Below are 27,354 nucleotides of genomic sequence, written 5' to 3'. Positions count from 1 at the left end.
GCCTTAAGAGAAGTACCTAGTGCTAGGATATGCAGATTTAATAGTAACCGAGATTACTATTTTTTTTCTGGATTTTCTTTTCTGTATTGATGTCATTAAGCAATAGTGTACCACTTGCTATTTATAACTGCAGTCAAGTTCCAGTAAAAGGATTTTTTTTTTTCAAAAACAGCCACTCTGTGCTGTTTTGTGCTGAATTATTGAAAAAGACTTCCAGACAAAACATATGAACCATACAAAACTATGCCTTTGCTCTCATGCGCAGGGAGAGGCTGAGAGCTCCCCCATGAACCTCTGCCACTGATGAAGAGTTGGGGCAGAGGCTATGCTTCTATTTATTGTCAAACCTCTTGGCTTCTCTGATGCAACCCTACTTATCCACCCATTTGATCAGTGTCCTTGTAGATAACTTTTTCTTATTCAGTGCTCCCTTTTCAGGACCTTACTCTGCTCTGCCTACATTCTCACTTCCTGGAGGTACTAATTTCTTTCTTTGACCGCTTCTTGCACTTCTGTGCCGATGACACATGCATTTTTCTCTCCTTCACCAGCCTCTCTCTCCTGATCTCTCAACCTGCCTCTCTGCAATATTAGCTTGGATCTTTGCTCACTTCCATATGTTAAATGCCTGCCTTCACGCTTTCTTTTTTTCTTCCCATTAGACTTTTCTAACAGCACAAGATATATTGCAGGGGAAGTGCTCAGTCACCATCATTTCAGCGGGAGCACTGAGAGAAGATCATCTTGCTGGTGACTGAAGAGGATCAGTAAGAATAGCTTTGGGAGATGAGTGTGTGTGTCGGTGAACTTTAAACCATGCTCGCGTGAGGCACATTCCCAGTTTTCCCAATTAGTCCACCAGTTTGTCCAGGTTGGCAAGACCCCTCTGGTTCTTCATGCTGCACCCTGCCCAGTTGGCCTGGACCCCTCACCCTGTCCTATAAGACCAAGACCTGAGATCTGCAGACTTGCTCCTCATCAGGAGCAGCAGTAAAGTTACGCGGGTATCTGCTGAGGGCTTTGTTTTTTAAATTCGGAGTTACCCTTGTAAGTCTTGGCCCCGCACCGGGATGCCCATGCCCTGCCACTTTTCAGCCCCCTTATGTTTGTTGTGTGTACTTCATGGCTTTTTAAAATCCATGTTGCTCATGTGCGGCCCATTTTTGCATGAGCAATATGCTTAAAATCGACCTGTCAGGACTTTAAAAAGGTTCGAGGTGAAATAGTGGGGTATATTCTTTAGTGTGTGTATGCCTGAGATAAAAAGCAAGCCAGAAGGAGTTAATACAGTTGTGCACATAAGTTTACCTACCCCTGGCAGATTTTGTAAGGTATGTAGCATTTTAAGAAAACATGAGTGATCAGACAAAATACGTCTATTATTTTTAATGAGTTTCAAATTAAACTATTATGCATCACAGAATAGCACAATCATTAAACAAACCATAGCAATAAGAGAAATAATAAAATGGTCCTGTTTAAAAGTTTGCATACCCTTAGTTCTTAATATTGTGTATTGCAGTCTTTTGTGATAGTTGTGAATGAGGCTCTTTATTTTCTCATGTGGTAAAGCTGCCCATTCCTCTTGGCAAAAATCCTCCAGGTCCTGTAAATTCTTTGGTTGTCGAGCATGAACTGCATGTTTGAGTTCCCCCAAAATGGCTCAGTGATGAGGTCGGGAGACTGTGATGGCCGCTCTAGAGCCTTCACTTTCTTCTGCTGCAGCCACCGAAGTCCTTATGTTTCGGATTAAGTGCGCTCCATGCCAATAGTTTCTGATAAGATGCTGCATTCATCCTGCCATCAATTTTGACTAAATTCCCTGTGCCACTCTGGTTCACACACCCCCAAAACAGCAGAGATCCACTTCCATGGGATGGTGCGCTTCTCTTCATATGTTTATGGTTGTGACCATAAAGTTCAGTTTGGTTTCATCACTCCAACTTACTTTGTTGCAGAAGATTTGAGGCTTCTCTAGGTGCTGTTTGCTGTATTGTAAGTGGGCTGTTTTGTGGTGTTGGTGCAGCATGGCTTTTCTTCTGGCAACTCTACCATGCAGCCCATTTTTCTTCAATATCTGAATATGTACCTGATATGTTCCATGTAATCTGATATGTTCCATGTAAACCGATATGATGTGCAAATGAATGTTGGTATATAAAAGCTTTAAATAAATAAATAAGTAAAATATCTCCTTATTGTGCATGTTGAAAAACCCACACTACTTTGTTTCAGAGCAGCCTGTTTTTCAGTAGAAGTTGCTTGTGGGATTTTCTTTGCATCCCAACAAAGTTTCTTGGCAGTTGTGTCAGAAATCTTTCTTGGTCTACCTTGGATTTAACAGAACCCATAATTTTCCACTTTTTGATCAGAGTTTGTATAGTACTGATTGGCATTTTCAAATCTTTGGATTTTTTTTATATCCTTTTCCTGATTTATAAAGTTGAACCTCTTTTGCTTGCAGATCCTTTGACAGTTCTTTTGCTTTCCCCATGCTTCAGTACCCACCAAAGTCAGTGCAGCCCTGGATGAAATGCACAAGGGTTTCTCAAGAACTAAGAAGCTCATTGTAATTAGTGTCTGTGTATAAATAAACAAGACCCAGGTGTGGATACCTATCCAATATTGCCATCTCAACCTGTGTGTGTCAACTTGAGTGTACATTATCAGCTTAAACATTCAAGAGTATGCAAATTTTTTAACAGGACTTTATTATTTCCTTTATTGCTATGTTTGTTTAATGATTGTGCTTTTCTGTGATGCATAATAGTTTTAATTTGAAACACATTAAAAATAACAAATTTGTTTTCTCTGATCACTCATATTTTCTTACAATGCTATATATCTTAGAAATTTTGCCAGGGGTATAAGCACAACTGTAGTTAAAGTTTGTGGGTGTCTCAGATAAAAAGCAAGCCAGAGAGAGTTAATTCTAGTGTCTGTCTTTCCCCCTCTCCATCTCACCCCAAGCTCATCCTTTGATTTATAGGCAAGAGACACTTTCTCATTAAAAATCAATTAGGTTCTTATCTAAATCTCACTATTGCACCAGCCCTTGAGAGTTTAATTATCCCCTTTTAAGTCACTACCAGATTAATTGTGAATATACCAATACATTTAAAAGACTCTAATTATACACATTCTTACTCCCATAGCAATCTAAACTTAACAAAGAACTCAACAAAATTAGGATTAAAGAAGCAGTCCAGCAACAAGAAAGGGGCCTTCCAGTCTTTTGCATTGAGTGTCACATGTATGATTTTATACCCTCTGGTGAGAGTTTGCATGTGTGCACCCAGTGCAAAGAGCTCCTGACTCTCAGAGAACGAGTTTGATATCTGGAAGCTAGAGTGGCAGACCTGGAGGAGCTGAGGCAGGCAGAGATTTATATAGCTGAGACCTTTAGGGATATAGTAGCCAAGTCCCAACCACTAGCAGCCCTGGTGCTGCTTTGGATCAGGAAGATCTCCTGGTAAGAAAGCAACACCCTGGTGTATCAGGAAGTGATCCTGTAATAAAGATCTGCTCTCCAGGTGATACGTTGACCTCTCGCAACAAGGACGAGTCTCCTAGCGCTACTGCCCAAGAGGGAAGGGTTAGGTTGGCCGTCATAGTTGTTAATTCAATTATTAGGAATGTTGATAGCTGGGGGTCTGGTGGACATGAGGACCCCCTGGTAACTTGCCTGCCTGGTGTGAAGGTGGTGGGACCTCATGTGTAACCTAAATAGTATTTTAGACCATGCTGGGAAGGAGCCGGCTGTCATTGTACATGTGGGCTATGTACATAGGAAAATGTGGGAGGGAGGTTCTGGAAGACAAATTTAAGATTTTAGGTAGAAAGCTGAAATCCAGAACCTCCAGGGTAGCATTCTCTGAAATGCTCCCTATTCCACGCGCAGAGCTCCAGAGCCTCAATGTGTGGATGAGACGATGCTGCAAGGAAGAGGGATTCAGTTTTGTAAGGAACTGGACAACCTTTTGGGGAAGGGGGAGTCTTTTTCAAAAGGATGGGCTCCACCTTCACCAGGGTGGAGCCAGGCTGCTGGCGCTAACCTTTAAAAAGGAAATAGAGCAGCTTTTAAACTATAACAAAGGGGAAAGCTGACAGTTTTTCAGCAGCGCATGGTTCTTCAGAGGGAGGTATCTTTGAAAGATATTAAAATAACAGAAGAGTTAGGGCATCCTGATAGAGAGGTTCAATAAAAGCCAAAGTAATCCATGTTCCTATAAGAAAAGAATCACCTAAGCTAAAGGACTCCAAATTAACCCTATCAACTGAAAAGCAGGTTAATGTTGTGATTCGCTGCCCGCGGGCTCCCCGCGAGAGCAAACTCTCACTCACCTCATGCTTTTCCCGACGCGGCATGGTGGCCGCTGTCACCCCTGCCCACACGGCTGGAGCCGCAGACTTCCCTGCTTCATTGCGGCCCGGAGGCCGTCCCTGGGTCCTGCCTTCGCTGCGGTTGGAGCCGCAGACCTTCTGCCATCCCCTGCGTGGCCTGGACTGCCGCCGTCATCTTGCCTTCGCGGTGCGTGGGCCGCATCCCCGGGTTCGGGTAGCGGCTGGAGCTGCCCCAGGGGCCTCCTGCAGCAGTCAGAGCTGCTGTCATCATTGAGGCCTGCTTCCCAGGCCCAGCCTGCCTTTTGCGTGCACAAGTTCCTGCTTCCTTCCTTAGGCGCTGGCGTGCGTCTCTCTTCTGTATTTAAAGGGCCAGACACAGGAAGTGTGCTGGTTCCACTTAAGATTGGACTTCCTGCTTCAGCCCTATAAGAGGGCTGCTCCGTCAGTACGCCTTCGCCTTGCATCAGAGTGACATCCTTCTGGAGGCTCCTGCCTGCCAGAACCTTGTAAGGTTTCCTGTTCTTCGTGGAGCTCCGTGTCTCGTCCGCCTTCGTACCACGTCTCGTGTCTTGATGTCTTGCCTGAGGTCCCTGACCAGGTATCCTGTTGTTCCCATCTTGATCTTCCATGCCCAGATGTCCCGCCAAGGCCCTCCACTTCCTGATGTTCCTGCCTTTCCGGATGTTCTTCCCTGCGTCTTCGTCTGTGCTCCTGAGCCTTCTGACCTGCTGGGCCGTGGAGTGGCCTGCAGGAGGGATTTGTCCCTGTGCTCCTGAGCTTCCGTTCCTGCCAGCCGTTGGAGCTTCGGATGTCAGACTTCTGGAAGATCCAGAAGTCTGATCCAGGCGAGGAGGAACTCCTCGCCTGGATCTTCCCTGCGCATGTCCCGCTCTCCTTGTGGTCCGTGACTAGCCTCCGGGTTGTGTAGGGTGCGCAGTGGGACAGGGTGGTCCGCGACTCAGTCCCTCGGGTGGGCTGAGTAGGGCGCCCTGAGAGACAGTGCAATTGTCCTTCCTTCCAGTTGCCCGACCCAAGTGCCTTCGCCTGTGATGCCGTTGCATCATCCCAAGCGTCTTCGTCTGTGATGCCGTTGCATCATCCCAAGCGTCTTTGTCTGTGATGCCGTTGCGTCATCCCAAGCGTCTTTGTCTGTGATGCCGTTGCGTCATCCCAAGCGTCTTTGTCTGTGATGCCGTTGCGTCATCCCAAGCGTCTTTGTCTGTGATGCCGTTGCGTCATCCCAAGTGTCTTCGTCTGTGATGCCGTTGCATCAACTTTTGTCCTGTCTACATGTCAAGGCCTCCGTCTGCCCTCAACCTCAGGCCAGGCCTGCTGCTCCATGCTGTTCCTCGCAGCAGGTCCGAAAGGGCTCGGAATGGTCAGAGGACCATTCAACTTCCAACATCTCCTTGTTGTTGGCCATGGGAGGCTGCAGGGCTGGTGGAGGGTAAGACCGCCAGCCGTGCTGTATACGCCGTCAACCCTCGGCTCGGCCCTGGAAGCTCTGGGGGTCGGGTTGACGCCCAAGGGCACACTAAACACCCCGAGTGGGGTTCGCCGTAGCACCCCACTCACAACAGGTTAATACAAACAAAAAATACACTTTGAAGTGTCTGTATGCCAATGCCAGAAGTCTAAGAAGTAAGATGGGAGAGTTAGAGTGTATAGCAGCAAATGATGAGATAGACATAATTGACATCTCAGAGACCTGGTAGAAGGAGGATAACCAATGGGACAAATTATATTGCAATCATAGGGAGGATCAACTTGGTGGGAGGTGGCACTTTATGTTCAGGAGGGTAGAGGGTCCAATAGGATAAAGATCATACAAGAGACTAAATGCTCAGTAGAATCTTTATGGGTAGAAATCCCATGTGTGTTAAGTAAGAGTTTAGTGATAGGAGTATGCTACCATTGACCTGACCAAAATGATGAGACGGATGGTGAAATACTAAGAGAGATCAGGGAAGCTAACCAATTTGGCAGTGCAGCAATTGGTTAGTGCAGAATAATGGGTAAGTGATTATGAGATGGAAGGTATTTTGAAATTTTAATGTTTGTTTTTAGTGTGTTTTTATAAATTGCATAATGGATTTTATGAATGTATTACTATTCACTGCTTAGAAATTATGATTTGCGGTTTATAAATTTCTAAATAAATAATGGGAGATTTCAATTACCCCAATATTGAGTGGGTAAATGTAACATCAGGTCCCGCAAGAGAGATAAACTTCCTGGATGGCATAAATGACTGCTTCATAGAGCAATTGGTTCAGCAACTGATGAGAGATGGAGTTATTTTAGATCTTATTGGAAAGCAGGATTTGGTGAGAAAGGCAATGGTGGTGGGGCCATTTAGCAATAGTTATCATAACATGATAACATTTGAACTAATGACTGGAAGGGGAACAATATGAAAATCTACAACTGTAACACTAAACTTTCAAAAGGGAAACTGATAAAATGAGGAAAATAGAAAAAACTGAAAGGTTCACCTGCAAATGTTAAGAGTGTACAACAGACATGTTACGATCCTGCTCGCAGCTTGGGCACAGCCTCTCACCTCTCTGCTGCCTGCCTTCCAGCGCTCTGCGGTGGTCAGAGCCACCATTTGGCCTGTGCGGCTGGAGGCCGCCGACACCGTTGCTCTTCTCGCGGCAGTCAGTGCCGCCATTCCGCCTATGCAGCTTGGAGGCCGCCGATGTCACCTTTTCTCCCCTGCTTGGAGAGCCTCCACTGTCAGCATTCCTCCTCCGTGGCATGGAGCCGCCCCCAGCCTCCTTCTGCAGCCTGGAAGCTGCCGCTAGCGCTGGGACCTAGGTTTGTGGCCTAGTGCCGCTCCTGTTCTTCATTGCGGCATGGACGCCGCTCTCCAGGGTCCTGCCCTAGGCACGAGGCTGCGCCTCTCTCCAGTTCTTAAAGGGCTCATGCTGGGAGTAGTCCTGCGGCTCCTCCTGTTGATGTCATCCGGGTCAGCCCTATAAAAAGGGTCCTTCGCCAGTTCTTCGAGGCCTTTGCAAGGAGCCAGTCCACTCCTGGACTTATCATCTAAGCTGCTCCTAGGCACTCTGTTCTTCGTGGGAATTCCTTGTCTTCGTCGATGGTTCCATGTCCTAGTCTCTTGTCTGATCCTGTGTGTCCGTCTCGTCGCTTCCTGATGTTGTTGCCTTGATGTTCCAGATGTCCTGTTTCTCCAGATGTCCTGATGCCCATTTGTTCCATATCTCGACACCTCCTTGATGCTCTTGATTGAGTGTCCTGGGCGTTTGAAGTCTGATGTTCCAGACGTCCCCTGATGTCCTTGTATCCAGATATCCTGTTCCTCGGCAGCGCAAGCCTCTGGAAGACCCTTACTTTTAAAGTTCCAAGTTCCGAGTCTTGAATCCTGAGTCTTGTATCCTGTTCCCTGTCTTCGGAGTACCTTGTGCCTGCTTCTGTCCTTGACCTAGATCCTGAGTCCTTGTCCTTGTCTGAGTATCCGAAGTCCATGCCTGACTTTCTTGAGTCCACATCTGAACATCCTGCATCCGAGTTCCAAGCATCCTCGTCTCGTCTAAAGTTCCAAGTGTCTTCATCTCATCTTGTGTTCCAAGTTCCAGTACCATTGCCTGTCCTCGACCTCTGTCCGTCCTGTCGCATATGCTGTTCCCATGCAGCAGGTCCGAAAGGGCTATCGAGTGGCCGGAGGGCTACCCCAGAAGCAAACATTGCGTTGTTGGGTCTCTTTGATGCGTTCAGGTTCAGCAGAGGTCAGGGCTCCTGGTCTTTAGCCTGTCCGTCCGTGCTTGCACACGTCTCGCCTGCCTTGGAGCTTCCCTGGAGCGCTCCCGTAATAATATGGACATTGTTTAAAAATTCCATCTTAGAAGTGCAGTCCAGATGTATACCATGCCTTAAGAAAAGTGGAAGAAAGGCCAAACAATTACCAGCATGGTTAAAAGGCGAGGTGAAATAAGCTATTTTAGCCAAAAAACCTTCCTTCAAAAATTAGAAGGATCCATGTGAAGAAAATAGGAAAAGGCATAAGCATTGTAAAGTTAAACACTGATAAGACAAACTAAGAGAGAAATGAAGTTGGCCATAGAGGCAAAAACTCATAATAAAACCTTTTAAAAATATATCTGAAACAGGAAACCTGCGAGGGAGTCGGTTGTACCATTAGATGATTAAAGGGTTAAAGGGGCTTGGGTTAAAGGGGCTCTTAGGGATGATAAAGCCATTGCAGAAAGACTAAATTAATTCTTTGCTTCCATGTTTACTAATGAGGATATTGGGGAGATATCAATTCTAGAGACAGTTCTCAAGGGTGATGATTCGAATGAACTGAATCATATGACGGTGAGCCTGGAAGATGTAGTAGGCCAGATTTACAAACAGAAGAGTAGTAAGTCACCTGGACCGGATGGTATACACCCTGGGGTTCTAAAAGAACTAAAAAATGAAATTTTATACCTATTAGTAAAAATTTGTAACCTATCATTAAAATTGTCTATCGTACCTGAAGACTGGAGGGTGGGCAACATTTAAAAAGGAATGCAGGGGAGATCCAAGAAACTAATAACCAGTGATCCTGACTCCAGTACTGGAAAAACAGTGGAAATTATTCTAAAGAAAAAAATCACAGAACATGTAGAAAGACATGGTTTTTATGGGACACAGCCAGCATGGACAGCCAAGGAAAGTCTTGCCTTACAAATCTGCTACTTTTTTTTTTTTTTAAGGGGTTAATAAACTTGTGGATAAAGGTAAACTGGTAGAGTGCATTTGGATTTTCAGAAGGCATTTGACAAAGTGCCTAAGCTTCTAAAAACTAAAAAGTCATGGGAAAGGAAGAGATGGTAAAAAGTCAAGAAAGAGTAGGATTAAATGGTCAATTTTCTCAGTGGAAAAGGTATACCGTGGAGTGCCTCAGGGAGCTGTACTTGGATTGGTGCTTTTATTTATTTATTGTTATTTGCATTTATAGTCCACTAATGCCTTAGCCCAAAGCAGATTACAACTTGACACACAGTCCAACATAAAACGATAAAACAAACCAAAAAACAAACCACAAAACAATATATTATAATAAAATATAATATCGGTAAAAATCTTAGTTGCTGAAAAGATTAAAAAGTTAAAACAAAACCATAAAACTTCATGCTAAAGATATAATCCAAATTTATAAATCATCTGGAAAAGGATATGATGAGTGAGGTGATCAAATTTGCAGATGATACAAAATTAATCAGAGTAATTAAATCACATGTGGATTGTGATAAATTGGAGAAGGACCTTGCAAGACTGGAAGATTGGGCATTTACATGGCAGATGAAATTGAATGTGGTCAAGTGCAGCGAGATGCATATAGGGAAAAATAGCCTTTGCTGTGGTTACACGATGTTAGGTTCCATATTAGGAGTTACCACCCAGGAAAAAGATCTAGGCACCATAATGGATAATCCATTGAAATCCAGCAGCCAAAAAAAGCAAACAAAGTTAGGATTAGTAGGAAGGGAATAGTGAATAAAACAGAGAATGTCACAATGCTTCTGTATCACTCCATGGTGAGACCTCACTTTGAGTACTGTGTGCAATTCTGATTGCCGCATCTCAAGAAAAATATAGTTGTACAGAGAAAAGTGACCAAAATGATAAAAAGAATGAAATGGCTCCCCTATGAGGAAATGTAAACAGGTTAGGGCTGTTCAGCTTGGAGAAGAGACGGCTGAGGGGGGATATGACAGAGGTCTACACACAATCATGAGAGGACTAGAACAGGTAAATGTGAATTGGTTATTTACTCTTTTAGATAATAGAAATACTAAGAGGCACTCCATGAAGTTAGTAAGTAGCACATTTAAAACAAATCTGGAAATTCTTATTCACTCAATGCACAATTAAGTTCTGGAATTTGTTGCCACAGGATGTGGTTAGGGCAGCTAGTGTAGCTGGATTTAAAAAATGTTTTGGATAAGTTCCTGGAAGAGAAGTCCATAAAATGCTATTAATCAAGTTGAATTAGGGAATAGTCACTGTTCTTACTGGCATTAATAGCATGGGATCTATTTAATGTTTGAATATTTGCCAAGTTACTGTAACCTGGATTAGCCACTGTTGGAAACAGGATGCTGGGCTTGATGGGCACTTGGTGTGACCCAGTATGGCAACTTATGTTCTCTCTGCCCGCCGCAGCTCTTACAAAACTCAACAGCTCATATACTGCCCCCCTCGCTACTCTCACTGCACTCCCTTATTCCATGGTCTTCACTGACATCCCATTAAATACTAGGCAATACTGCTATAACCTTTGCCTGAAAGTACATTCCTGGACTCACACCCAACTGTCTCTCATCTAGACTCTTCCCTTATCAACAGTCATGGACCCATCTGTGCTCCCTGCACTTCTGCTTCTCTGCCTTCTCACTATCAAGCCCCAGCTTGTAGAACAAGCACTTTTGGATGCACTCTCATCTGTTGCTGACTGACTAGAGGCATTTTGATCTGAAAGGTGCCCTGCTCAGAGCACTATATAAAAACTAAAATAATGGTTACCATAAGCCCATGTTTGTCCCCATTTCTCTGTTGCTTTGAGATACTGTATTTCAAGTTGCTCCCAGTGCAGTGGTGAAAAGAAAGCTTAGCTTTTGTTAATCACCTGTTCCCTACATCGAATGAGACATCAGAGTGCCCATAATCACCTCCTACTCCTAGGTGTCTGCAGCAGTTGTATCTGAGACATGATGCCCTGGCAATTCCAAATACAACTTAAATATTTAACCTGCCAATCAGCACTAGAAAACCCTGGACAACTGGCTCTGCTATCCCATGGGCACCTCCGGGCCTGCCAGCCTCCTAAGCAGGCTGTAGTGCAGATTGCACTCTGAGGCAGATCAGGACAGCCAAAGGAAATCAAGTGCACATGAAAATATATACAATACAATACGTTTCCTACTTCAACCCTAGAAAAAACCCCACTGAAAAACAAAACCATGCCCAGATGTTCAGTCAGCCAAGAGGTTACTCAAACAAACCCAACCCTAGCGTCCATTAAAAATGCGGAAATTGAAAGAGAAGCAGAGAGAGCACAAGAAGCCATTCAGCGCTGGCTGGAGTCCTGCACCCGCTGCCTGCTCGCCGTCCCTGGAGACAGGGAGTACAGGCCAGCTCAGTGCAGCCTCCCTCTTATCATAAATTGTTAACACTCTCCAACCAAGGGAAGCAGGAGGTCAGGAGCAGGCTAAAGACTGCTGACTGAGGTCTTGGAAAAAGGAGAAACACCGTGTATAAAACAAGCCAAACCCATCTCCCGATTCTTAAGCTCCGGGAGAAGGAGCACAAAGGACCCGCTATGCCAGCTTTCTCCATTTTGCAAAGCTGCTCATTGCTAGCACAGACGACCTGCGGAAACCTCGCAAAATCTAATTTTTGCTCATCTATTTGTACAGCACTTGCCTAAGGGCTGGTTAGACAGGGCACCCAAGGGGGGCATGCAGACAGATTGTTTCTTTATTGAAGCCAAGGGCAGAAGGCCTCAGCCCCTTCCTTTCGGCATGGTGTACAGATGATCTGCTGATCAGAACTAAAAATAAGTGCGGTCACTTCTGAAACCTTTTCATATAGATGCTGTGTTGCTTGGGCAGCAGAGAGAGGCTGCCCTGGAGACCAAAACCGTGGAAATCAAAATGCCTTGGGACAATTTCTTCTAGTCCACGTATTTCCCCTGAGGAGAGTGGCAGGGAGCAGTTCTGCTGGGCCTCAGGGCATCTCTGGCTCCCTTCCTCCCTGAGGGTCGCTCTCCCTTTGATCTCCTGCAGCTCTCCCAACACTGTCGTTCATGTCTGTATTCTATTCAGACACGTTAGCCAAGTCCAAGTAGCCACTGGCATCAGGTTAGTCTTGGGCTTTCAACCCCCTTTCCCCCATGGCGAAGAATTTGGCCATTTGTCATTGTCCTCCTCCTCCTTTCCATGTTGACAAACAGAATACAAATCCCAGAATCCCGAGGAGCAAGTCGTCGAAAACCAAGAGAGGCTCACAAACCCTGATGGTATGGAGTGAGTTGGTGGTTCTCTGTGTACCTTATTGCTCTTTTATTTTATTCCAGGCCCTGCTATTTGGACCCTCATTCTGTTAGAAGTCAAGTGCTATAGGGGACACTTGTTTTGGGCTTTCCATAGAAAAACGATGGCAGAAAAAGATTATAGTGCCCATCCAGTCTGCCCATCCGTCGATTAATTTATTATAATTCTCATCACTTCCTTCGAGATCCCCTGCATTTATCTCATGCTTTCTTGAATTCAGGTACTGCTTTTGTCCCCTCTGCTTCCACTGGAAGGCCGTACCACACATCCACCACCCTTCTCTGTAAGGAAATATTTACTAAGATTACTACTGACCCCCCACCCACCCCCCTCGTTCTAGACCCAGCTTTGTCCTTCATATCACTATGCTAGAAGCTGGAGTTGTGGAAGCCTCTACACCCCTTCGGGCAGCTGAATACCAGCCTATCCCTTCCCTCAGTGACTGGTGCGCCCAGCAATGTTCCCCTGGCAGGGTGAGGCCCGGATAGTGCCTAGGCGAGGAAAGACCCGGAAGGTTCGACCTGCAGAAAGATATGACAAACCTCTGCAGTGATCTGCCATGAAAAAGGTCCCAGGCGCTCACCCAACCTATCCTACCCAGAGATGGGGAAATCGAGCACCGGGAAAGCAGCAGGCGCTTAGTGCAGAAATGTTAATCTCCAGCCTCTCAGAGTCTCAAACATGCTCTAGTTTTCAGGCTCTTTGAGTACAATGGTTAGTCTGCACGTTTGGTTACTGGATCTTTGTCTCGGTATAAGAAAGCACGCCTGAGAATAAACCATAGAGTGGGACAGGGGTGGCCAACTCCACCCTTGCACTGGGGTTTTCACAATTTACCTATTTATTTTATTTATAATTAGGATATGTAACTGTGCTGGTAGGATGTATTGGTTTATTTATTTTATCAATGTGAACCTTTGTGAGCCATGAACAGGCAGCACGTAAATAAATTAACTTTCTTCCAAGAAACTTTCAGTGCTAAATCATATTTTTGCTTCCCAGTTTTTCTTTTTCACACTTGTTAGACATCCTTCTGTGATTCACCTACCTAGACATATATCTTCTTTTAACCTGCTCCATTTTCGATCCATCAGCAAATATTTGGAGAGCGTTGGCATTATATTTGCTGGTTATCATCATAGAGAGACCTTCCAGGTTGTGTATCAGTCATTTGTCATTTCTTGACTGTACTTCAAACCAAGAAGATGGTTTAATCCCTGCATCACAGTCTAGACAAGGTAAAAAGATTTCCCCGCTTCTGTCCAGACTGACTTAGCCTGTCCCTGCTGAGGAAAACGCAGCATTCTCTATTGATGCTAACACATTATCTTACTCTTGTACACTCTTAGTCTGTTTAGCGGAGGCTGCCATTTGGTGTCATAATAGCATGAAACTAACAAAAAAATCAAAGAAGATCAACTGACCAGTAGTAGATCTCTCTAACAGGAGTTAAACACATTCCCGCTGTATGTGGCCACTGTTGCTGGAGTCACTTGACCTTCGGTCTTCTGTCCCTCCTTCCATGTGACCTTTGTTGCATTGACCAGCGACTGTACGAATACTTCCCAGTAGTTTGCTTTAGAGCAACAATTCCTGTCAGATTCCTCCAAACATCATCAACTGTCTGTTTTTTGGCTCTATTTCTTCCTCTGAGTCTTATTCCAAGGTCTCCTTTCTTTCCAAGACTAGTGTATTTTCTTACGTTGTCATACTTTTTTTTTTCTGAACAAAAGGTTTGCCTCTTTTATCATGACCACATTGTCTGGTTTTATAAATGTTCCATTTGGAGTCCACTCTTCAGAATGGCACCTCTTTACACATATTTATAATGGTGGGAAAGTGGCTAAGAGGAAATAGAATTGCCGCCTTCCTTCGGGCAACCTGAAAAGACGGATCCAATCCTTTTTCTTGCCCCAGTGCATGCATGGGAGAGGTAGTCCTATTTTTCTTAGAGAGATCAGAACTACAATTCCATGCATTCAATGGGGGCAAAACCAGAACTGGATCAATCTTTCTGGGTTGTCCTGGGAAAGGCAGCAACAAGGGAGAGAAACTATAAAAAAAATGTTAAACACTAATATTGCCTTAGGAACAAAATATACATCAGAGCTGCCAACTGAATTATCTAAAAAATATATATATATATTTCCCAGTATTCTTGTTTAATGCTGTATTGCATCACACAAACTGAATAGCTGAGAGAAAGAGCATTCAAGGAGAAGCCGAGGAGGAGCACTGCCAGAAGATCTGGTCCCAAACTGGGCTAGTAGTTTTTTTTTTTTTATCTATTTATTATTTTCTTTATACAATTAATGATTTTATATCAAGACAGTCTTGAAAAGAAAATATGTATGGTACAAACTTTAAATCAAAATTAAACAATTCCCCATAAGAAAAATGATATCGAGCCTACTGCTTGAGACATGATTTGATTCCATTTTCATCTGCTGCACCATTTAACTGAACTAAATTATTCTCATCGATGACCTCCATCCGCCTGAATGCTGAGAGGTCTTTCCATGGTTCTATTTTCTGGGCTATCTTGTTCAGCACAGTATGGCACACACCAGACACTTGAGGGAAAAGGAGATGGAGAAATGAGAGGACCATATTACGAGCTGTACATCTAGGTTTTTATTAGGAAGTCTTGTGTTACCTAAGTTATGTAAAACCTCTAAGTCTAATATCTGGCCTTTTACATTGTTTAAGTGTATCAACCCACTGAACAAATCCCAAGGCCAGAAGAAAAGAGAAAAAAAAAATCAGATCTTCCCAAAGACCTCTCCGATAACATGTAAATTAAAATCTCCTAAAATCGTCACTGGAGAAATTCATGCAGACTTCAGAAACCATCTGAAGTAATTAAATAAATCAAATACTGTGTTCTTATTTCATGGTGCACAATCAGCTAAAAGGCTAGCCAGATTTACAATATCCTGTGCCTTTAGCAGAAGGCATTCTGTTCTGCTTACTGAAGAACAATAAACCATACCACCTCCGTAGCCCTGTTTCTAGGTGTTGCGTTCGTGCCTGTTCTCGCCCTCGCTCCACCCTCTCTACTTTTGTGGTGACTCCCTTTGGGTCTGACGGACAGATGCTGCCGCGGCTTCTCCTCGCCGTACTTCCTGGAATCCCCGGGCTGGCCTGACGCTGTGGATCCGCCATGTTCCTGATGAGGTAAGGGCACGCGCTCCAGAGATGTACCGGCAAGGGCGCGAACCTCGGGGGCGTCTCCCCGTAGTGATGTCATCCGTGTCCAAGGTCTTTGTTTGCTACTACGAATCGAGTTAGCAAGGGGAAATCTTTCTCTGCTGCTCTGCCTCCACAAACTTACCAAGGGGTACCCGCTCCTTGGGGGCCCTGCTCTCTCTTCTTGATTTCAGATTGCTAAGACGGGATCCGGTACTCGCTCCTCGAGGGCCTACGTCCCTGAATGCTCAGAAGACTCCTTAATGCCTGGAAGCGATCGCAGACGTGAACACTGTGAGTTCTATTACAGATAGGAATCGGTAATCGCTCCACAAGGTGCTGTGTTTCTAATCTCTGAAGACTCCCTTCTGTCTAAGACGTTATCGCAAGTACGGAGATCGTGAGTTGTCATTGCAGATAGGAACTGGTACTCGCTACACGAGGGCCTATGTTCCTAAAACCCTTCACAGACTCTCTTCTATCTCAGAAGCTATCATATACCTATATCTGGTACATTACTATTTCATATTGCAGATAGGAACCGGTACTCGCTCCACAAGGGCCCATGTTCCTAGAACCCTTCACAGACTCTCTTCTATCTCAGAAGCTATCGCATACCTATATCTTGTGAAGTACTATTACAGATTGCAGATAGGAACCAGTACTTGCTCCACGAGGGCCTATGTTCCTAAAACCTTTCAATGACTCTCTTCTATTACAGAAGCCACCTCATACACAGATATTGTGAGTTCTTATTTCAGAGTGCAGATAGGAACCAGTACTCTCCTACGGCTCCTGTTCCTGAATATACTGAAGACTCTCTGTTGCACTGAAGCCATTACAAGATATCTACAATTGTGAGTGTATCATCTACTACTGGTTATGTATCCAGCATACCCTGTCTACTCACTACCTATAGCAGGGGTCGGGAACCCATGGCTCGCGAGCCAGATATGGCTCTTTTGAGGGCTGTATCTGGCTCGCAGACAAGTGTCGCCATACTTCGCGGTTCCCCGCTGACCCAGCTGCTCCCCGGTCCTCCGCCGCCCGGGCTTAAAATGCTGTCAGCCCGGGCGGAACGCGGCAGGGCAGCTGGAGTCAGCGGCACCGGCGTGCTCTCTTCTCCCCCCCCCCCCCCCCCCCCCCGCGGCCGGAAGAGGAAGTGGAGAGCATCGGGTGCCTGCGCGGGAAGAAGAGACCACACTAGCGTGGTCTCTTCTTCCGCGCAGGCACCCGATGCTCACCACTTCCTCTTCCGGGCCGCGGGGGGGGGGGGGGGGAGAAGAGAGCACGCCGACTGGAGTCATCCGGGTGCCTGCGCGGGAGTCATCGGGTGTCAGCCGGGTGCCAGCGCTGGAGTCATCGGGTGCCTGCGCGGGTCTTCCCGCGCAGGCACCCGATGCTCTCCACTTCCTCTTCCGGGCCGCGGGAAGAAGAGAGCACCGGCGTGCTCTCTTCTTCCCGCGGCCCGGAAGAGGAAGTGGAGAGCATCGGGTGCCTGCGCGGGAAGACCCGCGCAGGCACGCTAGTGTCCGACGGGAAGAAGATTGCAGGGCGGCTCGGAGGAAAATGAAAATCTTCAACCGCGGCCGATGGGACTCCGCCTTCGCCTCCGCGAGGGCTGAAAATGAAGGAGGTTAGCGTTGGGAGGTGGCTGCTGCTGCCGCGAGTTCCCGGGGGGGGAAGGGGGAGAGAGAGAGTGAATGAATGAGCAAGCAAGCATGTGTGTTTGAGATCCTGTGTGTGTGAGTGAGAGATTGCATGTATGTGAATGATTGAGAGCCTGTATATGTGAAAGAGAGTATGTCTGTGATTGAGATCCTGCCTGTGAGAGAGAGAGCATGAATGTAAGTTTACCATTGGGAACCTGTATGTGTAAGTTTGTAATTGAAAACCTGTTTGTTTGAAAGAGTATGTGTGTATGATTGAGATCCTTTGTGTGTGAGAGAGATCATGTGTATGTATGATTAAGAGCCTGTGTGTATAAGTAAGAGAGAGATCATGTGTGTCTGTGTCTGATTGACAGCTGGTTTAGGTGATGGAGCATGTGAGTATGTGATTGAGAGCCTGTGTTTAAATGAGAGAGAGAGACCATGTGTGTCTGTGTGATTGAGAGCTGATTTAGGTGAGGGAGCATGTGAGTATGTGATTGAGAGCCTGTGTTTAAATGAGAGAGAGAGACCATGTGTGTATGTGTGTGATTGAGAGCTGATTTAGGTGAGGGAGCATGTGAGTATGTGATTGAGAGCCTGTGTGTAAATGAGAGAAAGAGAGGACATGTTTGTAAGCATGTGAATGAGAGTCTGTGTGTGAGAGAAAAAGACAGCATGTATTTATGTGATTGAAAGCCTGTGTGTGTGTAAGCGTGAAAAGATAGACAGCATGTGTGTAAATGTGTAATTAAGAGCCTATATAAGTGAGAGAGAAAAAACATTTGTATATGTGAGTGACTGAGAGCATGTGTGTATAGGTGTGTCATTGAGAGCCAGTGTGAGAGAGAGCGCTGGTATGTGACTGAGAGAGGAGAAAGTTCCAAGCAAACCACCCCACCTCCTGCTAATTCAGAACAATCTCAGGACACCTGGATATCAAACGTTCCCAGGTATGCAGAGCAAAAAAATTTTTGTATCCTTATTATTTTTCATTACTGGATCTTTGTGTCTGCTATTTTGAAATATTTTGTTGGTATCTGGAAATGTTTTATATGAGTTTTTAATTATTGGATATTCCACTCATCAGCTGTTTCGAAATATGTTCTTTTTGTTAGTACAGTTTTACTGCTGATGATTTTATATTTCTTGATTTGTTTTATAAGGATGTGTGATGTTTCTTTTTTCCTTTGTTACACTGCATACAGAGACTCTGGCTTGTTGCAGTTTCCAATTCAGTTTTTGTCTGCATGCTTCTTGTTATGCGTTTTGGTCTCTTTATTCTATGTTAGGTGAGGGACAGCACGTGATTCAGGTGAGGTTTTCTGCTGGCGTGTAGTTTCTGTGTAGGACTCTATAGCAGCCTGACTTGGTCCGTTTTCCTAATAGGAGATGTATTGGTGTCTTAAGTCCTGGTGTAATATTTTCAGAGACTTATTGTACTTTAAAAGTGTGATCTTACATAAAATGCACACATTTACTTGTATTTAGTTTTAAACATATTGTATGGCTCTCATGGAATTACATTTTAAAATATGTGGCGTTTATGGCTCTCTCAGCCAAAAAGGTTCCTGACCCCTGACCTATAGCCTCTCTCTACAGCTCAGCAACCTAGAGATCACAGTTCCAGTATCTGAGGGACTTCAGCCCTGCCGGGCACATCAGCTCACTACTGCCACCTCTGGTGGTCTACTTCCTGTCTAATAAAGAACTATCTGTGTTTATCTCCATACTCCAGCCTAGCCGGTGGTCCCTCTCAGGATATCCTCCTGGGGGCGCTGTCATCTGCCATCGGCCCAAGGATTCACAAATTTCCATTTAGTGTTTATTTCTTACACTACCAGAGAGGTATCATACAGATTGCCACTCTGTGGGAGCCAACCCACAAAAAGATCATCAACTCCATCTACGGAGTACATCACTCTGCTGACTACTCCCCTCTGGGGAAGCAGATCCGTATCAGATTGCTAACTTCGCCTCCCTGGCGGGGTGATCTACATCAGATTGCCAGCTCCTCCCCTCTGGGGGAGCTGATCAATAATAGATTACTAACTCCGTCCCCCTTGGCGGGGTGAGCGCTAACAGATTGCTAAACTCCTCCTCCTGCAGGAGCCACAGCATAACACTAGGACAGGAGAACACATTACAATCCAAGGGAGAAGCTTATAACAGTGCGATGGAGTCAATAGCATTTAGCTATGACTGTCACACAAAATTCAGATACTGTCCTTATCTCTACCATCTCCTTGTCACACCCCTTCTCCACTTGGAATGAAGGAGAGGCTACTGGTTAGAGCAGCAGGCTGAGAACTAAGGTGCAAATCCCTGTGATCTAGGGCAAGTCATTTCGCCCACCATTGCCTTGGGCACACATTTAGACTGCAAGCCTTCTGGGGACAGGAAAATACCTTACAGTATTATGGTAATCCACTGTGAAGGTGCTGACCAGTCACAAAAGGCAGAATATCAAAAAAATTAATTAGACCTCAAAATGAAGGGACAGATATATAATAGGAAAAAGCAGTGAAAAACATCAAATCATCACGTAATTCAACAATCACATAGCGGTCTCAAGGCGTTCTACAAAACCAACTTGACTGGAACTACTGAGGTGATAAATCGTTGGTCTTGGCCCTATCTTGAAGAAAACTATTAACTCGTCTGGTTAATAAAAATCATATTTACTATTCTCCAACTTAATTTTACAGTTACAAGGCAATAAGAGCATAAAATTGTCCCTCCCCCCCCCAAAGAAACCATTTTCTTGTTTCCTACTCAGCAGTTTGTTTGTTTTTTTAACGCACAGTGGCGGTGGAAGGGCTGGCGTGGTTTCGCAGGCCCTGCCAGCGAGAGAAGAGCGAATCGGTCCCGCCCGAATTAAGAGAGCCACTGGTGAGAGAGCCAGGCCCCTCCAACAGGAAGAGAGCCCGCTGGACCTGTGCCAGTGAAGAGAGCACCTGGTGGGGAGGGCCAGGCCCTGCCAGCAGAAAATGGAGGAGGGGAGAGTGAGAAAGAAGGAGAGGAGAACAGTGAATAAGAAGGATGAGTGAGAGTGAAGTGAAGTCTGGGAACTGAATGAAAGGGAAGAGAGGGGAGAGGGATTAGTAAATCGAAGAAAGGGGAGCGAGTGAGGAGAAGGGAAAGCACCACATACGCACCCTACCAACTCAGGGAGCAGATGAAGGAGGGGGGACAGGATTCCCGGGGGTAGTGGAGGGTCCTGAAAGAACCTGGAGCCATTATTGCTGGCTCTCTGTCTGCCACAGCCCTTCCTTTCCCAGCAGGTCAAATAATCAAAATGGCCAGACAGGTCCCTCGCCCCTGTGCCACCCCCCACCAGCCCTCTTGGGAATTTAAAATGCCCTGTGCGGCCCTGGGGACTCCTGAGCTAGGATCTCACTCTGGTTTGGGAGCTGTAACTGTTTTACAATTCTGACTTTGAACTTGTATGGGTGGTGGGCATTAGAGTACAGCAGGGCTGACACACAGAAGTACAGGACTTGGGTTTGGTTTTTTTTCTTTTTTACATACAATTTAATCGTCCTGGTTTGGTCAGGGTCCAAACCTTTTTTTTTTTTAATGTTCCCAGTGGGGTCAAGTGGCAGAACACGAACTTCCTCTCGTACCCATATTGTTTACGTTTCCAATCTCATCCGAGAAGTTCAAAAAGGACTGTCCTTAGTTCACGGCTCAGACTTCACATTTAATTATAGTCAAAAAGGGCAAGATGTTGTTGAAAATTGTGAGAGAGAAGGAAGCTGCCTCTCGGACAGGAGAGAGGAGAGCAAGGCAAGTTGGGGGTCATCTCGCTCATCAATCCTTCGAGGGCGATGGGCCCAGGGAGAACATTTTCGCCAGCTCTTCTGACGTTTTATTCCACGGCATTCACTAGGACGGTCTTGGATGCTGATCTTACGACACTCTTCTGGGGTACAGTTTCCACCAGCACCTCTGTGTGTTTAACTTTTCTCCCTGCTATGGTCTGTAAACATGTCTCCTATTTATACCCCCAGGGCTGGAAATAAACACTCCATTTTCTAGCCGCCCCACCAATCCATGCTCTGGCCTTTGATATAAACAAGGCCTTTCCAGTTTTTAAACCAAATCTAATTACTCAGCTTTCAGTGATGTTTCACCCTACTTCTGTCACATGCAATATGCAGGATTCAGATTTTGCCTCACAGAATCCACCTGCACACCCCAGGACAAGCCCTGGTCCTTGTTTTTTGTCCCACCCCTGGCACTTTAGCTACAACAGGAGGAGAGGCTGAGAAGCACTTTGTATGTCCGACCATCAAAACAAGTCCTGATGTTTAACCCCCCCCCCCCCCAAAAAAAAAAAAAGAGGAGTCATTCTTTGCTTTATTGTAATGAACACTGATAAATTCCCAGGAAAATAAATATAAAAACTGGAAGTGAAAAGCCCGAGATATAAACTACTATATACTCTACCGTCCTCCCCTACACAGATCCGGGAGTCTGAATTTGTAATCCTTCTTCTTCTCACCCTCCTGCCTATATGGAAAAAAAAAAAAAAAAGGACTGGCCAAAGAGATAAAGCAGCAGCTTTTGCAGCTGAGAGAGTCCCCCCCTACTGCTTGTTCCCTTTCCTTCCCCTTCCAAATCAAAAGACATCAAACCAGCACCCGCCACAGCCCTGGCACTGCCCCGCTGGCCAGAGACTCAAGGCACCTGGCTTCACTTAGCAGGATCCCTTGAAACGGAGTGGCCAAGTGACCCCGGGGGAGGAGACACTGGATCAGTCCTGAGATTTTGGTACTCGGCGCCTGCAGTGCTGCCAATTTCAAATGGAAGCTGGAAAAATACAGAAGCATCAAAGGGCTGATTTATGGAGAAAGCCATGGGGTGCAGGGAGTGGTGGGGGGACAGGGCTGGGGCTTTCACTCAGATGTCAGCCTTAGTTCCTGCTCCTGGCAGAGGACCGGGGGGGGGGGGGGGGGGGGGGGGGAACAGTCTTCAGATTGGCAGGAGATTCTGTCCTCTGCATTTTTATCCTCTCCTTGAAAGAAAATTAAGCCAAAAAGGTTTTAATCCCACATGCAACTATACGAAGGACCCTAGTAATAGATGCACAGGATGGACAATCCTGGGAAAAGCAGAACTTGGAAATAACCTCACAGAGGAAGTAACGCTCGTTGCAATATTTAGTTTTTTGTTGGTTTTTTTTTTTCTTAATAAAATAAAACAGCCAGATCATGGCCAATTACTCCCCAATCATTAAATCTAATGCGGTCGTTATTGGAGGAAACATTTGGAGAACCTTCTCAACTTCTTTCTTTTGCTACCTCGGCTCTCCACAATGGAGCAGCCCAGAGCATGCAAAACACTGACAACGCCGAAACGGCTCCGCCCCGGTTTTACCACTTTACTTCACCGCCACTATAAGGCTCGCTGGGCATCACCTCACAGCCCAGAAAGCTGCAAGCTCTGCACCCTGTGTACACTGCCTTGGGCGCTTGCTGCCCTGCACCTCAAGATGATTCGCTGCCACCAGGGCCGTGCAGGAGCAGCCAGTCCTAGCTCCAGCAAAGGTTTTCACACTGACAGGCTCCTGGGGCGGGTTCTCGAGTCCTGTCCTGCAGGGCCACACACAGGTCTGGTTTTCTGGGGACATAAGCTATGCAAGTTAGCCATGTTCTTAGACCAAGAGGGGAGGGGGCTGAGTGGGGGAAGGATTTCCTGAAAATCAGGCTCGATGGATGATCCTTGAAGGATGAGGTCAAGAACCCACCGTCCGAGCCTGCTTTGACACACAGCAAGACCAACTCATCTTTTTAAGACCCAGATTTGCTGTCACCGCATTGACATCATATATTTGCACTGCTAAACAATGTTGCAACTGAGCTAAGTCCACCCAGGCAAGCCTCATTCCATTTTTTCACACGGAAAATCACAGAATGCGCAGTGTGGTGGGAAAACTAGGACTGGGTCAGCCTGTCCAGCGAGATCTGGATCAGGAACGGAGGCTTTTATTTCCCCCCTGGCGCAGGTGTCCATCAAAAAATGACAGGAAAAAAGGCATTTAAACAACACAAGTCTCCTCACAGAAAGCAAAAGTAAATGTCCACAGGTACTTTGTGTCTGAAGCAAGTATCAAGGTGAAGGGATGTGGGGGCTTTTGATTTGAAAATTGGTGAAAAGTCCTAATCCTTATCACAAAATGTGCCCACAGCCTCTGTTCTAGTGCAGTTTGGATGGTGATTTTCAGCTTCCCTGCAGAGCTTGCAGGCCCACAGACACTGGATAGCCATGGGCTGGCAAGTTCTTTTCCAAAGGGAAACTCGCCATGGAATTTTCCTATGTGTGTCTGACAAAACGTACCTGCAGACTGTGGATCTACTCTTTGTGCTGGTTGGATCTGCAGGGAAAAGTACAGGTGGAGATTGTCAAATCAAGTCTCCATGCATGCATAGACTCCCCTGCTCCCCAGGAGTGTCCCCTTTCCTGGGGTTTACGACTGGTGCCAGATATTCAGGACAGGCTGATCCAGTCCTGGTTTTGCCTGTATGGACTGATGCAGTGGTTCCCAGGACAGGTTTGGAAACCTTTGGGCTGGTGTCCCTAAGAAAAGCAACACTACAAGTCCATGCATGCAATGGGGGCAAAACCAGAACTGGATTAACCTGTCCTGAAAATCTGGAGCCAGTTGGCAACTCTACTCTTTTTTCCAGTGCATAAAGTAAACGTGTTGTGAGCAACCATATACTGTTAGATGCACAGAGGCAGGGAAATGTTCAAAACCCATTTTACATAGGTAAAACATTCTTGTAAAATGCTTACAAAAATGTCATATGTGTGTGTCCCATGACCAAATTATTTCAATCATATTTTGTGTTCAAATAAGGTTGTTATGGGACAATTTAAGGGAATAACAAAAGCAGATCCTAAAAAAACAAAATTAATCTGTAAATGTCCCAAAAAACCAACACAAGCATGGCATTTGTAGCATGACTAACAGTGACCAATACATAAATGGAACAAAATATATATAGATAGGCTGGCACAATGGAAACATCCTTGATAAATCACATCCTTAAACGTTACCAGCGAGTGATTTTGGTGTATCCCAAGAATTGCAGAAGTGTGCAACGTTTTAAAATTTTGGAATCAATGTTAAAATTTTAATTTGGTACATTCTACTGGGGGAAAAAAAGGCACACGCTGCATTACCAGCAAAAGATGATACACATTCCACTTCCCTCATCTGTTTATCAGCTAAGCACTCCAGTCCAAAACAAGTTCCATGCAGAACTAATGGATCCTACTTTCTGGGCTGCACAACCGAACATATCTTTCAAGATGCCCCTCCCACTCACTGACAATTTGGTGTGAATCGCACACAGAATATACAAGTTGTGAGGGGACAGAATGGAGGCTAGAAAAAGTGACCCGTCAGAAGGGAAGCTCTGTGCGCACCAGTCCACCAAATTACCGAGGGCAGGGACTTATAGCTGTGGACACTACCTCTAATAAAGCTTTGGGGTTTCTTGCATTAGTGTTTTATTTTACCCGATCTTTTTTTCCACACACGAGCTTCCCAGCCCGAGCGAGGATTTAGGTGTAAGGCGTACTACAGACCCAGAAAAACCCTGCTCCTTCCTCTTTGCCCGGGCACTGCCTTTCCCTGAGGCCACAGCTCCTCTTATGCTCTCCAGTGGGCACAATTCACAGCGCATCTGGCCAGATGAAAGAACACAGGAAAGCAGAGTCCAGTTTATGGAGGGAGACTTTGGCTCATTCCTGGGTTTTGAACATTTATCCTGATGCACTAGGGGTATTTGTCTTTCTTTTGAACTCAGCAGGGCAGCTGATAGAAGACTTCAGGAAGGGGAGTCAGAAAGGCCTGGACTTCTCCAAAGTCTGCCAGCAGAAAGTGTCTCACTTGGCAGCTCTGATATTCCAACTTTTCACCACAACAGTAAAGTAAAAGAAGGATCATGTGAACTAATTTACATTTAAAAAAAAAGCCCAATATTTATTTTAGTGCTGACATTTACTACAAACCCTCTCCACAATCACTAGCACTAAACTAGCCCATGACTAGGACAGGAGCCCTGGTCGGAGTCATTCCTGGCATTCTGAGACAAGCGCCCCTTCCCTCTCCACCCTTGGCCAATGGTCCAGTTAAAAAGTCTCTCTTCCAGTCTCTGCCCCGATGAAGGAGATCTGAACTTACACTATGCACATGCCCGTGATGGAGAAAACTGGCAGAACCACGGGCAGAATGACCCAGGCAGGCATCCTGGCCATAGAGCGAAATCCCGGGAGAACGGTGCCCCCCAGCCGCCTCTGCCCAGAATGGGCGCCAGGTTTGTGGATCAGAACCGGCCCCCCAGTCTGGCTCTCCCGTCTTCCAGCCGTCCTGAGCTCACAACCCGCTGCTCCCTGGAAACGGCTCCCAGCTCACTTGGGGAATAAAAAAAAAGTTTTCGCTTAGCATCAGGAGTAGGATTCCTCCCCCGGTGCAGCCCAGTAAGCGCGCGCTTCAGCACCGAGCCGAGAGCTCTGCGCCGCCGGCAGCGAGGCGTCTGCCTCCCGTCCCGCCGGCCCACCTCCCCCTGCCAGCTATTGGCTGGCTAAGGGAATCCCTGACCAATGGGCTGCCAGGGGAGGCGGGCACAGCAGCGGCGCTCTAAAAAGGGAGGAACGGTAGGCAAGAGAAGGGAGAGGGCGGGGGTGCAGGAAGAAGAGCAGAGGAGGCGAGGGGGCAAGTGAAAGGGGATCACAGAGAGACATATGGAAAGAACAGGAATGGGAGAAAGACAGGAAAAGGAGTATTAAAAGAGAAGAAATGTGGAGACAGAGGGGAAAATTGAGAAGACCAAGAACGAGGGCGGACATGAAACTATAGGCACGGTAAAGATTTCTGTGTTAGCAGGGCTGGGTCAAGGTTGAGGGAACAGGGCTTTCCTTAGAGATGGATGAACCAAAAGAGATCTTCCCCTGCTGGCAGATAACCAGTGAGAAGTGGGATAAATCAGAGCAGACAGGTCTAGCATCACTAGATAACATCCAGAGAGAAAGGGGATAAACCAGCTCCTGCCAGCAGATAACACTCAAAGAGAAGGGGGATAGACAGACTAGATCCTGCTGGCAGATTACTAGGGAAGTGAGGGCCATACAAGGTTGAACACAGAAGACAAACAAATTTGGCAATTTCCCATAAGAAATTAGCTTGTTAAAGCACGGGCCAGGCCCACCACAAGCGCAGTACTTCAACATATGAACATAACATTTACCATACTGGGTCTGACCAAAGGTCCAACAAGCGCAGTATCCTGGTTCCAGTATTTATGTATTTATTTTAAATCTTTTCTATACCGTCATTAAGATGGATACCGTCACAACAGTTTACAGTAAGGCACATAAAATAGTGATGCTAAAATATATCATTTTACACAGGTGCCATAATGGTTCGGTACATAGTTTTTATACAATAATAATTGGTTTGTGATAAATAATGTCCAAATCTTTGTATCAGTTTTGAATACAATACTAGCTTTATAATTGAAACTTTATCCTATAGTGATGAACGAAAAAAAATAAAAATAAAAATACAACTACACATATTGATTACGGTGGTGTGTGTGGGTGTTCAGTTGTTCGTACCTTGCACTTCGCCGGGTTTTATTCCCCCTACTCTATTTGATAAGCTTGTTTAAAGAGCCAGGTTTTTAAACTTTTTCTAAAGGTTTTGCTGTCTCTTTGTAATCTTAACTCCAAGGGCATGGTGTTCCACAGTATGGGTCCTGACAAGGATAGCGCCCTTTCTCTTACTTGTGTTAGTCTTGTTGTTTTGATGGAATAGTAAGGAGTGCTTTGTTTGCTGATCTCAGGTTTCTGTTAGGGACATGTACGCAAAGGGCTGTGTTTAGCCATTCCTCTTTTTTGTTATGTATTAATTTATGTATGGTGCATAGTGTTTTGTACTGTATTCTTTGCTCAATTGGTAGCCAGTGTAACTCAGCTAGGATTTCGGTGATGTGGTCTCTTTTACTTCTACCGGTCAAAATTCTTGCAGCTGTGTTTTGTAAAATTTGTAGTGGTCTGAGTGATGTGTATGGTAGATCTAGTAGAAGGGCATTACA

At 45.6% G+C, this 27,354-nt stretch overlaps 1 protein-coding gene across 3 annotated transcripts in view; it reads right to left on the bottom strand.

Moving 5' to 3' along the window:
- The window catches only part of LOC115095409 (transmembrane protein 150A-like), a 235,356-nt gene extending 209,595 nt beyond the window's left edge, over positions 1 to 25,761 (bottom strand). For 2 of the 3 annotated variants that reach the window (XM_029609021.1, XM_029609022.1), the window contains exon 1: positions 25,443 to 25,761. In XM_029609021.1, the coding sequence (XP_029464881.1) occupies positions 25,443 to 25,516 (74 nt within the window). In that variant the 5' untranslated portion in view covers positions 25,517 to 25,761. The remainder of the gene's footprint in view (positions 1 to 25,442) is intronic. The other variant, XM_029609023.1, reaches the window with a different exon arrangement.
- Positions 25,762 to 27,354: the final 1,593 nt, after the last annotated feature.

The sequence above is a fragment of the Rhinatrema bivittatum genome, chromosome 7 (assembly GCF_901001135.1).
Source record: "Rhinatrema bivittatum chromosome 7, aRhiBiv1.1, whole genome shotgun sequence".
Lineage (NCBI taxonomy): Eukaryota > Metazoa > Chordata > Amphibia > Gymnophiona > Rhinatrematidae > Rhinatrema > Rhinatrema bivittatum.
The sequence above is the reverse complement of the archived record's forward strand: the minus strand, read 5'-3'. Positions and strand labels throughout refer to the sequence as shown.